We start from the raw sequence: 14,893 nt of genomic DNA, 5'->3' as shown, positions 1-14,893 counted from the left end.
AGGGCTTTTGAACCCTGCTTGCATATTAGAATCACCTGGAGTACTTAGAAAAACACTGATGTCTGGGCCTCATCCCAAACTAATTGATTACAAGTGGAGGTGGGTGCTCAGGCAGAGTACTTTTTTAAAGTATCCCTGGTGATTCTGATTTGCAGCCAGAGTTAAGAACCACTGGGCTTTTGCATACTCAGAAAGAAAGGTTTGGGCTACACCAAAGTCCAACAGGTATCTATTTAGAAAACTTAAAAATTAAATATATATTTATATCTCATTAAACTTAAACATAGACACCATTAACAGAGTTATTTCTATGTCAAGTATTAACTATAGGTCATTTAAAAATATTTTATAAATAATTTAATGATCTTTCTCTGTTAACACTTCCAATAAATAGAAAATATTTAAGAGATGAAAATAGTTTTTAAAGAAGACATTTGAATTGTTTTTAGAAAATCTGAAGAATGTGTTGGAGTGTAAAAGTCCTTTAAACTGCAAGATGCATAGGGCAAGTAGTGTTCTTCCTAACTTGGAGAACTGTTTTAGATATTAAATATCTTCTTCCATTAAAAAAGAAAGGAAAAACTGCTGAGACCAAAATTTGAAATTAAGGCATTTGGAAACATCCATAATTTCAGGAATGTCTCCTTTAATAACGTACTTTTTAAAAACTCCAGCAAACAGCTTTACAAATAAGTACCTAAAATTCTAGTATCCCTAGAGGAGAAATTCTTTTCAACTAATTTTGAGTTCTAGGGTAAGGGTATTGTTGAAGATTTCACAACTCTGCATAAAGAGCTGTGAGAATGTGGAAAGTGAGGAAGAAGAGAGGCAGGGAGAAAGGCAGGGGTGCGGGGAAATATAAAGGCCCCAAATGAGTCCCTTTAGTTACTTCCTGTTTCTGTGCTGAGAAGGCTATCATAATTGCACTTGAGAGTTTGCTCTGTGGGCAGAGTTGAGACAGATTTTGCTATTCTTAACCCTGGAACCAGACCAGCGGAGAAGGGCCAGGGCACAAAGGTTCAGATGTTCCGTTTTGTGTTTGTGAGTCTCAGTGGTAAGAGAACCTAATTACAAAAGACCCTGAAAAGACTAGCTCGCTTTCCTTGCTTTTAGCACATCACTAACGTCTGCAGCCATGGAGGGGATGTTCGGAAGTGTCGTTTACGGAATGAGACAAAGGTTACAATGATCATATTTTTTTCTTCTGGAAAGAGTTTGAGAAACACAAGGATAACCCAAATTGAGAAGAAGCCCAGATGAAAAGAGATGTTACCAATTATTCTAAAGAATTTCCAGAAGTACTCAATAGTATGATAGTCAAAACATCAGCCCCAGTGAGGGAGGAATTAGGCTGTTTAAACTTAGAATGTTCTCCAACATCATGGAGACAAATGAGAAAAAAACAAACCTGCAAATAAGGCTGAAATTGAACATCACTTAAACAATCAGACGTGCCAATATTTTTCTCCAGTGAAGAGTTCAGCTAGAGAAGGAGCTAGGTTTCTCAAGTGGCAGCTTTCATAACGTCCTATGACATTTTACATCAAGTTTGATGACCGCCGTGCTGACTTAAAGCTTTTAAATTCTAGCCCAAAGTATTAGGCAGAATGTTTCTCCCCTTGTTTGATGCCGAGAACAAGATGTAGGAACCAGTTAAACTGCACAGTCCATCCTTTGTCTCTGCAAACTTCAATCTGATCCAGAAAATACTTTTTAGCCTCCTCCTCGCTCTTCCCCACTGTCAGGGCATCCCGAATGTATTCGATGTCTTCTTTGCTGGTTAACTGGGGCATTCCTGTCATCAACATCATGGAGAAGAGGATGATGAGAAGGTTTGTGTGATGACGAAGGGCTAGGTAAGCCTTGACGCAGACATCCTGGATAAAGGGAAAGAAAACGCTGTTAACATAACGCTGTTATGGCATCGAAGTAGGCTGCAGACCAGCAGGCTGTTTTGGAATTTACATGGCATTATCCTGTCCCTGCGAGGAAATCATCACAAGCAAGGCAGGTCCCCTGCCTCAGATGAAAAACTGGAGAACACAGACTGCTTTTATAATCTCTGAAGCAATGTAGTTTGGTTGCACACACCCAGGGTGTGCTGAAGGAAAACTAACTGATACAGTAAGTTTCATCTTCTTTCTTACTCTTTTTACTTCAATCTCTTTTCTAGGCAAATGAGGGTGGAAATTTCTGTAGTCTCTGAAAAGGAATGAGTCAGTTTTTGAACACCATCCAGGAATCACATAACTTTATGTAAGCGTAAATAATGTTTGCCAAGAGCTAATGGAATCCAAAGAACGGATGGAAATGTGGTGTTTGAGATTTAGGTAGTTTTCATCTTTATTTTCCAATGTGTCCTATCCTAAGAAAACAGATGAATTAGTTTTTCATTGTCTGACTCTCCAAATTGTTGACTGACCTTTGGAAATTTAAAATAAATTCTGAATACTGAGTGAGAGAGGGCTTTCAACAATGCTATGGCTGGTGCCTTCTCTAAAAGCCTTGGAGTAGGTGACAGGTGAGTTAAGCCCACTTCTGAAGCAACAGGCATGCTCATGCCAATTAAATTGTTCCAACATGAAGAAAAAGTTGCAAGGTTCCCAATTTTACAAAATCAGAATAGTCCAACCTTAATATCGTAATTTGGCAAAGATGGCATATTAAAGAAAACTGAAATTAATGATTACAGGTTTAAATATTTCAAATAAAATACTGAGTAAAATGTTAAGAGAATAACACTCCATAGGCAACTAGGGTTTATCAGAAACTTGCAAGAGTAGTTCATCATAAGGTACTGGATTAAAACCCACTTTTGATTTTTATCAAAGTAACATGTAATTTAACATGTGACAAAAATGAAATGATGTGAAGAATGATCTGAAATTACCAGTCACAATCATTCTGAATAATGAGTCTGGGAAAAAGAAATGTATAAGATCAGAAAAGTGAAGGTTAAATCGTTAGTATTTACAAATAACCGTTGTCTTCTAGGAACACTGAAGGGGAAGAAAACTAAAATACTATTGTAACTAGTTTTTATTAAACTAGCTTTTTATAAAATTAATAAATAGAATGCTATAAGTAGGAGCCACCAGTTAGAAAGTAAAAAGACGGATGCTGTGAATAACGGTAACAAAACCCCCATGATTCCTGAGATAAACACCTACACAAAACATGCAGAACCCATTTTTTAAAAACTGTAAACATTTACCGAAGTAAGTAAAGGAAAACTTGAACATGTGGAGTGACATGGCATGTTCCTCAGTGATAAAACTGTTTATTATAAAGATAAAAATTTTTCTCAGATTAATCTATAAATATAATGAAATTGAATAAAAATTCCTATTGGATATTTAAACCCAGATATGTTTTGAAGTTCATCTGGGATAATTAGGGCCTGAGAGAACATTCTGAAAAAGTATAGTAACGAAAAACAGTGCTTGCCATCCTAGATATTAAAGCACGTTATAAAACTACAATATTTAAAACTGTGTGATATAGTACCTATACTTCTCTAAAAAAGATAAGAAATTTTGTGGAACAGAATGGAAAGTTCAGAGACATATCTAAGTACATATTAAATATATAATAAAGGTGACTCCTCAGATTAGTGGGGGAAAAGATTATTTGATCAACAGGGGTGGTACAATTGGCTCATAATTTGGGGGGAAAATAAAGTTTCTCCCATGTGATATACCAAAATAAATTCCAAAAGAATTAAACATTTAAATGGAAGAAGGGAAAATATTTAAATAATCACGGAATGAGAAAGGAAGGACTTTTTGAAGCTGATTTCCAAGGTGGAATCCATAAGGAAAAGATGGAGAGATTACGGAAACTTCAAATTTTTGAGAAAAAAAAGCTATAAACAATATTAAAAGAGGGAAATGACAAGAGAAAACATATTTGCAACATGACAGATCACTTCTTCATCCCTAGCCCCTGATAGCTCTTACAAAGCAATAAGAAAGAGATAAACAGTCGGCTAGAAATATAGGCCAAAGATATAGTATATCATACTATAAGACATAAAACCAGATAACATATGAAAAAATATGCAACCTCATTAGTAATCAAATAAATGTAACTGAACATGAGATGGAAACATTCATATACCAAATTGGAAAATCTTTTTTTTTTTTAATTTTTAAGGATAATCTCTAATGTTCACCTTTCATAGCCTGATGGTAGATGGGACTAGATGGTAGATGGTATACTTTTCCTCACAGATGACTGACAACATGCGTCAAAAGCTTTAAAATACTTATAAATGTTATATAACTTAATTGTAGTGGTGGTTACATAACTGATACATTTGTTAAAATTCAAAGAACTGTACACCTGAAAAGGCTGAATTCCGCTCTCTCTGAATTATGCTTCAATGAACTTGACTTAAAAAATGTTAGAATCCTTTTACCCAGCAATTTCCAGGCTAGGAATTTACCTTTAAAAAAGTTGGATAATTTTGCAGTGATTTATCTACAAGAATGTTCATTAGAGCATTGTTTAACATTGTGGAAACTTGAAAGCAACTTAAATAAACTTAAATATCCTACACTCGTAGATCGATGAAAAGGGTTTATGAAAGTATCTACATAGCTCTGTAACTACTAGAATGATCCTGTAGAAGAGTATTTAACAAGCATGTAAAAGCGAGTTTTAAAAAGCAGGTATGAAACACCACATGAAGTACAATCCCATTTTGGTAAATGGACACAAAATACTTACACAGAAAAAAAGAATATAAGTTTAGTGGTCAAAATTTTAGTAGTGATTTTTCTTTTTGCTTTTATATGATCTTGTCTGTGTCACCTGCACGTGGCAGGGTAACCCCAATGATAGTGGGGGTCAGGCCGGTGTCGTTCTGTATGTCAAGGCTGGATTGTGTACGCATCACCGTGTCCAGGTACAAAAACCCACGGACTATTCTGGCATTTTTTAAGTCAGACAGTATATATAAAATGCTCAACATAGAGGGTGGTACATAAGGAGCATTCAGTAAATGTTAGTCCTCTCCCTTCCCTACCTGGAGGGGAGATCAACTCTGCATCTCCTCCCTGCTTACTTACCACAGAGCAGGAGACTCAACACTGTTTGGGCTGTTCCTGCCTTGGTCCAGGCACCTCTTGCACCCTGGAAGCAGCTGTGGTGCATTAGCGCTCTTGCATTCTTAATGATTCCACTTACGTCCGGAAATCATTTTCTTTCGCTCATCCCTAGGACCCACTGAGGTCTCTCTCATTTCTTGGCAATTACACAGGCTAGGGGCAAACTTCACCCCAGGCAACAGTCTCATTAATTGGCCAACTCGCACAATTTTCACAAGGGCAGATATGGGGATGCCGTTTGATTTTGAATTAGAGGACATTCTGATTTTTAATTATTTTCTAGCCTTCTGTACACTGGGGGCTCCGGGCAAACCCCCTGCTGTCTGAGCCCACTGTGTGGTCAAACTCTTTAACAGGAAAATTTTGAGGAGGAAAATTAATCTGGGGTCACGTCATTATAACACCAATCCATGGGTGCTCAGTAAATATTTAAGTGGCAATGCACCGATTCACCAATCGCTGTAGCCACAGAGAGACATATGAAAGGGAAGAAACTGTCCTGTTGTTCTCCAAGGCCACCTCTCCTATATAAGGAATTTCTGCTGGCTTGAATTTATTCAGTTAATTCTAATTTTCACACCCAAGGGTCACTTCTATGAGAACAAAATTTCATCTCCAAATTTAACCGCACGCTCCATACTGGTCAGACACGCTGTGTAAATTCTGTTTGGCGGTGCAGACTTAGAGACATGGTACAGGCTTAATTATCTTTTGCTTAAAGGTGTGTGGAGCAGGGGTTAAAAGCACACAGTCACACTTCACTGCCTGGATTCAAATTGTGCCTTTATTATCGACAAGCTGTTTGTCATCAGAGAAGTTACTTAACCTCTCTGGACCTTGGTTTCCTCATCGTAGAATCAGAATAATAATAACAACAATACCTGTGTCATGGGATTGTGGTGAGATTCAAGTGCTATGTAAAGGGTTGGCTATTAGTATTGACAGTGTAAGAAGTCACACACTTCTCATCACTGAGGAGGTCACCTTGCCATCTAGACCACCTGTCCAAAAAGTCCCCTCCGACAGCAGAGACCTAGGGGTGGGCTGGGCCAGGGCAGGAAGGAGATGAGCCCCACTCCCACCAGAGTCAGTGGAGGGGGTGTCTTGGCGCTGGCCCCAGGAGGTGAGGGGGATGATGGAAGCATATAGCACACTGACTACATAGCAGATGGTTCTCTTGCTAGGAGGGGCCCAGGTGGGCCCTTGCTCGGCCTGCTCAAGCCCCAGGGGTTTCATTTCTGCCCTTGGACTCAGCCCTAGGGTCTGTCTGAGCTTCCTGACCGTGCTGCCTCAGCAGAGGCCTGTGGTTTGAGGGGCTGTGAGGATATGGCTTGGGGAGCTCGGGGGGAAGCACAGAACACAGAAGTTATTGGCTGTAGCAACAGAATGTTCCCTTCTGCCAGGGCTGCCGGCCACTGACCACATTGCATCCTCATCCTGTCCTTCTCAACTGCCGGTTGAGGCTTTGTACTATGGAGCAGAGAAGAAGGGGGAAAGGAGGAACCTGATGTCCAGGGACTTGGTTTAAGATACTTGTTAACTAGTGTGAATGTGGGGAACAGTGTAACATCGTTACTGTCATTGGCTGGACCACTACCCATTAGTAGCTAATAAGTAGATTGAGCCTATATAGTAGGCAATCTGCTCTTTATTTCAGAGTTGATTCAAATGCCTTAATTACAGCAACCAGTACCAAAGGAAAGGTTGCTTTTTACACAGCTACCCCTCTCATAAGTCTTAAGAACAAAGGAAACTATTACCATTTCAGGGTCAACACTTTGACTTGATTCGTTCACTGGCCCAACTTATCCGTTTACTATACTGAAAACAAAGTCCTTTCTATGCATAATCTATTAATTTTTTAACCACCAATGAATTGTGGCTGCTTTAGACAGTCCAAGGTCAAGTGGAATAGTCCTACTTTTTCTGAAAACCAAACGCCTCCGTTCTCATCTAGAAACAAAGTGGAAGTGAAATATTACTCAAAAATGAGGAAGTAACCTCAGGGCCATAAAACAGAAACTCCAGAAAAAGAAGCCAGGCTGAGAGGAGAGAGAGAAACAACACTCACATATACTCATCAATGAGAAGAAATGTCCTCACCTACCTACTTTTCCTAAATAGTAATGCAGCCTCTGTCTGCCACATTACTATTACTATTAGTTTTTCTCCCCTGTCTCCTTCCTCAGAGACAGGGGAGAAAAAATAAGATTTGTCAAAGAGAATTTCATTTTTTTTAATAAAAATCAATGAGTTGGCTAAGCAATGCCTTTAGAAGTTATTTTGGCAAAACAGAGAAGGTCAATGATTAGGACCTAGTAATGCTGGAATCTGGTAAATCTGAAAGAAGAGTGTGTCCGACACTTGGTCGTGCATTTGTGGAGTTTGACTTAGGATTGTCATCTTTAAGGACTTAGAAATGATTCCCAGACTAGCTCTGTCTACAAGGGGGAAGGGCTGTGCTGCCATCTTCTCAAATATTTAGCTAGAAGCTCATTAGAAACCTAAAGGTACAATTAAACTGTTCTACTTTAGTCAACTATTCTAAACAGACTGTATGTATGTGTGTGTGTTTATTTGTGCCTTGTCCCAAAAAGGGTTGAAGGTGCATTATTTGTATACACAAAAGTCACAGTAACATTCATTAGAAGTGGGTAGAAAAAGCAAAGGGATCCACAATGGGTTTGGAAAAGAGACTAAAACTATACATCACAAATCCTATATTCTTGCTAAGCGCGGCCTTCAAATGTATCTTCAGCCAAAAGGGAAATCGAATCAGTTACTTCATCCAATGTTCAGAAGATTTTAAAAAACTATTTGTTTAGGAGAAACACAACTTTTCTAAGACCTGATAGAACTTTTGCAAGAGGATCTTTATAAAAAGTACACTTAGTAACGTGGTGAATAATGTCCTCGATAATATTCTGATGCAAGACAAAACAATTCTCTAAGAGAAACTAAACACTGAGAGAAGGATGCCAGTTAGAAGGTTAATCTCGATAAATGTTTAAAAGTAACAGGGGTCTAATCTTAGGAACCGAGTGACACCGCATGCTGGTGGATTAATGCACAAATCCACTCCAAGGCCACCTTTCCAGTATTGTGCTCATATCTTTTCCAGAAAAGTGATAAAATTTGGCAAGCTTATCTAAGTCCTAACAATTCTACAAGCCCACGCAAGTCTGCATCTGGCAGAGAAATCACACCGACATATGCAAGCTTCTACCCATGGCTGATGCAGACACTTCTCTGAAGGCATCTTCTGATGGACAGCGTGGAGAGAGGAGGAAGTACTGGAGTCTTCGGTACCGGAATGCAGGAGGCTGAGCTCGACCTTGCTAATGGGCCAGGATGTAAATCCCAAGAGGATGCAAATCCTTGATCGACTCAGTATATTAGAAACAATTCAACAAACTCATCTCCCTGTTGACTTATAATAGGCCTTTATTACATTAATTTGTGATTAATCATTTGAGCTCCAAGTGACTTCTTTGCTTGGCTCTCTACCCCCTAATCCAGCCCATGCACTGCTTCAAATTGGATCCAAATTTCCCTTCTCGCCTCAAATTCCACTACACACGCCCACGTATACCTAGCTTCCATCTATTCTGGATGACCGTACTCTTTGTTCCTAAAATACTGATACTAAATCCTAACTTCATGCCCTTGCTCATGTTCTTCTTTCTGCCTTCCTGCATCTGCCAGGCAAAATGAAAATGAACTCGGACCTTAAGGCCCCCGATGAAAACATCCCCTTCACTCCACGGCCCTCTTCTACCCGCCAGGACAGGAATCATTGCTCCCTCCGCAAACCGTTGGTGACATCCTCCCTACAGAGCTCTGTGCGCATCTCTTCGGCTGAGCTCTGGGGCCACGCCCCTGCTCGCGTCCCCTGGGCCCAGCAGTGTGTCTGCCACACCGTAGATAATCTGCAAATGCACGACGAATGAATGCTTCATGTGCCGAAGTCAAGGTCAATGTGGGGCAAGATTCATTGCTTTAAAATCAGGGTGAATTAGGGAACAGTCATCTCTGAAGGGAATTCAACTGTAAAGACATGAGCCTTCCCTGGGCCTGGCGCACGACCTGAGAGGTGGTCGTGTGTTGAATGGGCGTGCCGTCTTGGATAGGGACAAACAGGGCCTGGTGACTCAGGACGGAGCAGGAGGCCGAGAAAGCCCAGCCAGGCAGGTGCCAGGTACAGGCAGTTGGAGGGATATACACGCGCAAGCGAGTAAGGGGCGTCAGAGCCTAGGACTGGGGAGTACCACAGAAGAGTGCCAGAGGTAAGGTCTCCGTGCTGCCCCCGGTCCCTGTGGCTGGGCTTAGGGAGAGCACAGGAGTCTCCAACAAGGCGAACAGCAAGGAGGGAGCAGGGCCTCAGTCCTAGAGGCAGGTTAACAGGCAGGGTTAACAGGAGGAACTGAGGCAGAAGTAGTTACAACCGCCTGGCATCTGAGGTGAGAGGGAGACCACTGCAGAGATGGACTCTGGATGTAGGTTCGTAGGAACCCGAGCCAGGACTCTGTGTAGAGACTGGGGGCAGGGCTGAGCCTGCTGGGTGAGGGGCCTGGGGACGCCCTGGCCTGGGGACAACACTGCCCATGGTGGTGACCCGGCGGGGGCTGATGAAACTGGCCTCCTAGATTAAAGCAACACCGTGTAGGGGCTCCAGACTTCTCTCCTATCAAGCCCTCCTTAAGAGTGACATCTAGGGGCAAGTGCCTTTTAAATACGCTCATCGCCGCCTACTGTGCGGAGCTGTGTACGTGAAGAGGTTACTTGACTCCCCGGATTTCTTCAGCTCCATCCGACAACACACATTTGCTTAGCTCCTACTGTGTGCAAAGAACATCTTCAAAATGCGTGCTTGCTTCTACAAGGCCAAGTTTCACACTCCTTGCAAACTGTCCTATGTTGAATGTACACTATAGGTTTATCCTGAGTGTCCCATCGGCATGACTACTGCTCTGACTGGGGGAAAAAAAGTAATGTTTATGTCACTAAGGAAATCGCCACACAAATACGACCAGGCACCAGATGACGCTTACAGGTCTGTATTATTTACCAAAACATCAGATTTCATAATTAGGCTCACTTCCTCTCTGGATGTGTGGTATTTAACCGCATCTTGAAGGCTTATTAACTAACAGCTGTGCAATGGCAGCTTGTCAGTCTGTGCCTGAGTTACCACTTCATAAACTCCCAGAATACGACGTATCGTGGGGGAGGAAGAAACCAGAGGGGTTCTCTCGTCTCATTCGTCTCCTCCCCGGGGCAGGAATTGCTCCTCTACCGACTGGTACCTACTGAGGGCATCCTAGGTCTCAGGACCCACGTGCGGGATGCAGGGCAGACATGGCCCTGCTGCCCAGAGCTGCCTCTGGGAGGGGACAGACAAGTGGCAGGTGGTGCTGAGAACCGCCTGCCGTGATGGATGATCCGAAGGCAACACGCGGCGCGCTGTAGCCAGGATAACACGAGGGGCCTCGTCTGGAAGAGGGCTCTGAGTGATGACATTTGAGCAGAGCGCAGTGAGGGGCGTTCCAGGGAGGAGGCCCGGACTGGGGGCAGGTGCAGAGGAAGGCCGCCCTGACCCAGTGAGAGAAGGAAGGCTGGTGCCCTGGGGAGAGGCTAGAGGGGGCAGGGGCTTGTAGGGCGAGCTTAGGTGTTCGGATATGATTCAAAATGAGATGACAAGCCACTAAATGGTTTAAAGTAAGGGAGTAACATTGTGTCTGCTGCTTAAGTTCAGTTTTTAACCAAATTCTGATTCATTTGGTCTTTAAGGTGAGAGTGGTTGAAATGGGATTAGAAGTCAGATCCAAACTCAAATTCAGAGTTTTTCCAATTGTGATGTCCCCTCTTCATTCCTTTCCTAATCAAAACGACAACTGAGAAGTACAGGGTTTGAAACGTTTAAAGCTACAATGATACCATTGATGAAAGAGCTTATTTAGGTAAAAGACCAAATATTTACAGAATGAAGGAAAACCACTAAAATGTTGACAGTGTTATTTTTGGAAAGTGGGATAGTGGGTATTTTATATCCTGATATTTTTAATACTTTGCTGGCTTTTTTTTTTTTTAAGGAAACATTTGCTACTTTTAAAATTGAGGGAAAAAAAAAACCCCACGTTCTTACATAAAAGTAAATGAGAAGCCACATTTCATTTGCCAGTGATATCAATGTATTTGCATGTGAGTATGTTCTATAATCGTTCAGGGACATTTCAAATAAAGTGGTTCTAAAATACAGTACCGGTGGGAAAACCATTGTTTAATGTTTTCTCTCTTTAGTAAGGGAGAGATGTTTTTTCTACAGAGAATTGATTTATCAAAATCGTCATCATTGCGATATATCCGTTTAGCACCCTGTGTGTAGGATGCTTCTCCAAAGGCAAACAGATAATCTTGGGTTCAAATAGTAGGCTTTGGTTTTGTGTGTTTTTGTCTTATTATGGCTTGTTTGTGAACTCCGCCCTCTTTAGAAATAGCTCATGAATCTGGTCCTAGCCTAAACGAGCTACCTTGGAAAGAAGAGGGAGGTGGGACAGAGTCTCACTTTCCTCTTTCAGTTCCCCTGACTCCGTCTTCTTGCCACGAGCTGGGTAGGTTTTTAAGTCTTTGTGGAGAAGGCTCCCCTCATGCTCAACAAAAAGTGGGCCAGCTCTTCTCCACCCTTCCCAACAGGTGATTCAAACGTGCTGCGTGCATTCATGAACCTGATCAATGCAAAATCAGCGATTTGCTGGAAACGAGGATTACCTTTCATTCAAAATGTAAATATATACAACATCTTCCAGCCTACCTAGAAATGGCAGCTTTGTTATACAAGATCCTGGGAGGCTATTTAGAGAGTTGAGAGACGTGCTCCCTGACCTTGAAGGACTTCATCTCAAAAAGAGAGCAGAAGACGAAGAAATAGAATATCTTCTGGAAGGCTTAGTAGTATGTAAAAAAAAAAAAAACAAAAAACTGTCAGCAGGTCTGAGTCAAAAGATGAAAAAACTCGCTGCTCATCTTTGTCAAGCTGGAAACTTTAGAAATTCTGCAGATGTAGCACTGTACACATATATGTATATGTGTTCAGCCTTTTTCCTGATGCGACTGAGGAGGGTGGGAAAGGCTGGGAGACGAGCAGATAAGGGGGCAGGTGGGGGAGAAAGAGCCTGAACCCCTCACTTGCTCTTCAACAGGAACAATGCTACTTCGTTGTGTTTTATGTATTACAGATCTGCTTGAGATCTCATTTCATAGAGGGCTTCTCAGCCTAAAAGTTTTCAAAGTTCGAGGACCCCCTGTGATGGATATGACAATGGCGGCTCCGTTGATTGAGTTCCTGCTGTGGACTAGGCACTAGGCCAAGCTTTCTACATATTTCACATAAATAATCCCTAAAAAAACCCCCACATGAGGTGGGCCTTAGAATTCCCACTGCACAGATGAGGAAACCAAGGTTCTGAAAGGATAAGCAATTTGCATCACATCCATAGCGATTAAGCAGCAGAGCCAGGATTCAAGCTCAAGTTGATCTGCTTCAAAGCCCATCCTTTCAACTACAATGCCAGGCTGATCTGTGTTTAAGGCTAAAGTGCATACATTCAATCAAAGAGTATGCCAACACTGCAAAACATAGACGTATATAAGTACAATAAAATTTACCAAGGTGTGTTTTTGGCAGTACACATGCTGCCTAGATGTTGCTTTAATGAAAGAGGTTCTAAATGCTCAATAAACAAGCTTTGGTCACAAAAAGGATGGAGACATGCTCCCAGACGGAGAGGACAGACTCCCTGCAAAGAGTTGTTGCTTTGGGTGGAAGCTGCCCAGATGGGGAGGCAACCTCTGGGGGGCCTCCCCGAACCCCAATCTTTTCATTAAAGAATATTTTGAAACTTAAAACGACAACAAAAAAGACTACAGGAGAAGTACTGCTGGGGTTTTAGGGGTGACACGGGTATTATAGGGTCTATGGGAATGTTGTCAACAGCAGGACAGATGGGCAGTCATTCTGGAGAAAACCACTGGCCAAGAAGACCTCGTGTCTGCCTGAGTGTTCAAATGGCACTATTGCTGCTGTGTTTGTTCAAAGGAGATGAACCCCACCTCCACGAGAGGAGAATTTAGTATTTCCCGCCTCCCCTTTAAATGGCAATTCTTCCAGGTTTGTGTGTGTGTGTGTGTGTGTGTGTAACCATTTTTCTCTTCCAGGAAATTGTCGCAATATGTGACTTTTAACCTTAAAGAAAAACAGGACTGAAATGTGTCAAATCCCTGGAAATAGTCTGAAACCCAGTTGAGTTTACGCAGAAAAACACACTAAAAATCCTAAGACCATCTGGCCACAGAGATCTCAGTTTCTCTGACAACCACCCCTGGAGCTGTGGGAGGGGAAGTCTGGTAACCACCACATCGAAAATCAGCCAGGAGAACAAACAAGCACAGAAAGGTTTCAAAACAATACATCCCAGTTCCTGTTCCACTGAACGTCAAGGCCCATGTCATCTCTCAAGGTCAACATGGTCCTCAAGTAGACACTCAGGAGGAAGAGTCAGTCCTGAAATGCTGGTACAAATCAAACCATGTTTCAGAGGCGCTAAGGGAGGGGGCTATTTAAAGGGAGCCTGAGACAAATGTGCACATAAAGTAATCACTTGTTGCCTCTACTGATCTGTTTTGTGTTTGTATGGCTGTAAAATAGGTATACTGCAGTAGCAATGATGACTTTTCTGAGTTATGTTCATTCACAGTTATTAAATTTGCAAGAGTGAACATTTTACTCCTTGGGTATTTGAAATACCATTTGATAGTCAAAAGTGAATGTAGACCAGGAAGGAATAGAAAGGGAAAGCCGAACGTGGACACCCCCCCAGGGAGCTGGGAGACCCATGGAGGGGCAGGTAGACAGGTGAAGTGGGACAAGCCGGAGCTCTCAGGACAACCTGTAGTTGAGCTGACAAGGTTTCAAATGAGAGAAGGGACCCTCCTTTACAAAAAGAGACAAGCAAGAATTTCCTGTGCTAGTAACTGATAAAAACACACCTGTAGCAAAAATCAAGAGAAGCTCACCATCATTGGCGAGTCCTGAAAAATATATGTAAAATTTGCATCTTCTAGGCAACGTCTTGATTAGGTAAATATTCAAAGGCTAAACCTGCCTGCCAGGTGCTTTTCCTTAAAGCCCTGTCTTCAGGGCCGTGTCATCCTGCTGTTCTGTGTTCTCCAGTCTCACTGATTATGGAATGCTTGTATTTGCTGTCTGGTTTTAGGAGAGGGGCTTACTGAGAAGCATCATTTTGCACTTGGGGAAGGAACAGAGGCGACTGGGGGGAGGGGGTGGGTCACACCAGAAGCGGGTGGGCGGAGGCGAGAGGAGCATCAAAGCGAAGTGACAGGTGAGGGCTGCAGGCACTATCTGGTTGATGTTCCCAGCAGGCGGTCGAGAGGGAGGCCAATTACCTGAAATTTCTGGAAGTGTAGACTTGTCTTCTTTCCAGAAGTCCCCATCACAAACAGGAAGTCTGGAGTTAGCACAAATGGCACTCTCTCTTTACTAATGCCCAGGAAACTTTTGTAATTCCCAAGAATGTGCCCAAAGTCAATATGAAACAGATTTCCTTAAGAGAAGAAAAAGTCTGACGTCATTATACTGGCATCAGCACTTGCAAACAACACCCTGGTTTGTTCATTTCTTGAAATATTTTGAAGTTGCCTGAAAATGAGCTATCTTGGGTGAGAGAGCTATTTTTACTCTCTGCTTGTGATGTGTTTTGTCTTAG

General features: G+C 42.1%; 1 protein-coding gene across 1 annotated transcript in view; it reads right to left on the bottom strand.

The window, feature by feature from the left end:
- Positions 1–1,019: 1,019 nt before the first annotated feature.
- Positions 1,020–14,893, bottom strand: part of PIK3CG (phosphatidylinositol-4,5-bisphosphate 3-kinase catalytic subunit gamma) — a 30,219-nt gene continuing 16,345 nt past the window's right edge. Inside the window, exons 10-11 of the mRNA XM_007180884.2 lie at positions 14,574–14,731; positions 1,020–1,877 (exon numbers count right to left, since the gene is read on the bottom strand). Coding sequence (XP_007180946.2) covers positions 1,599–1,877; positions 14,574–14,731 — 437 coding nt within the window. The 3' untranslated portion in view covers positions 1,020–1,598. The remainder of the gene's footprint in view (positions 1,878–14,573; positions 14,732–14,893) is intronic.

The sequence above is a fragment of the Balaenoptera acutorostrata genome, chromosome 7 (genome assembly GCF_949987535.1).
Source record: "Balaenoptera acutorostrata chromosome 7, mBalAcu1.1, whole genome shotgun sequence".
Lineage (NCBI taxonomy): Eukaryota > Metazoa > Chordata > Mammalia > Artiodactyla > Balaenopteridae > Balaenoptera > Balaenoptera acutorostrata.
Note: the sequence above shows the minus strand (reverse complement) of the source record. Positions and strands in the feature narration are given on the sequence as shown.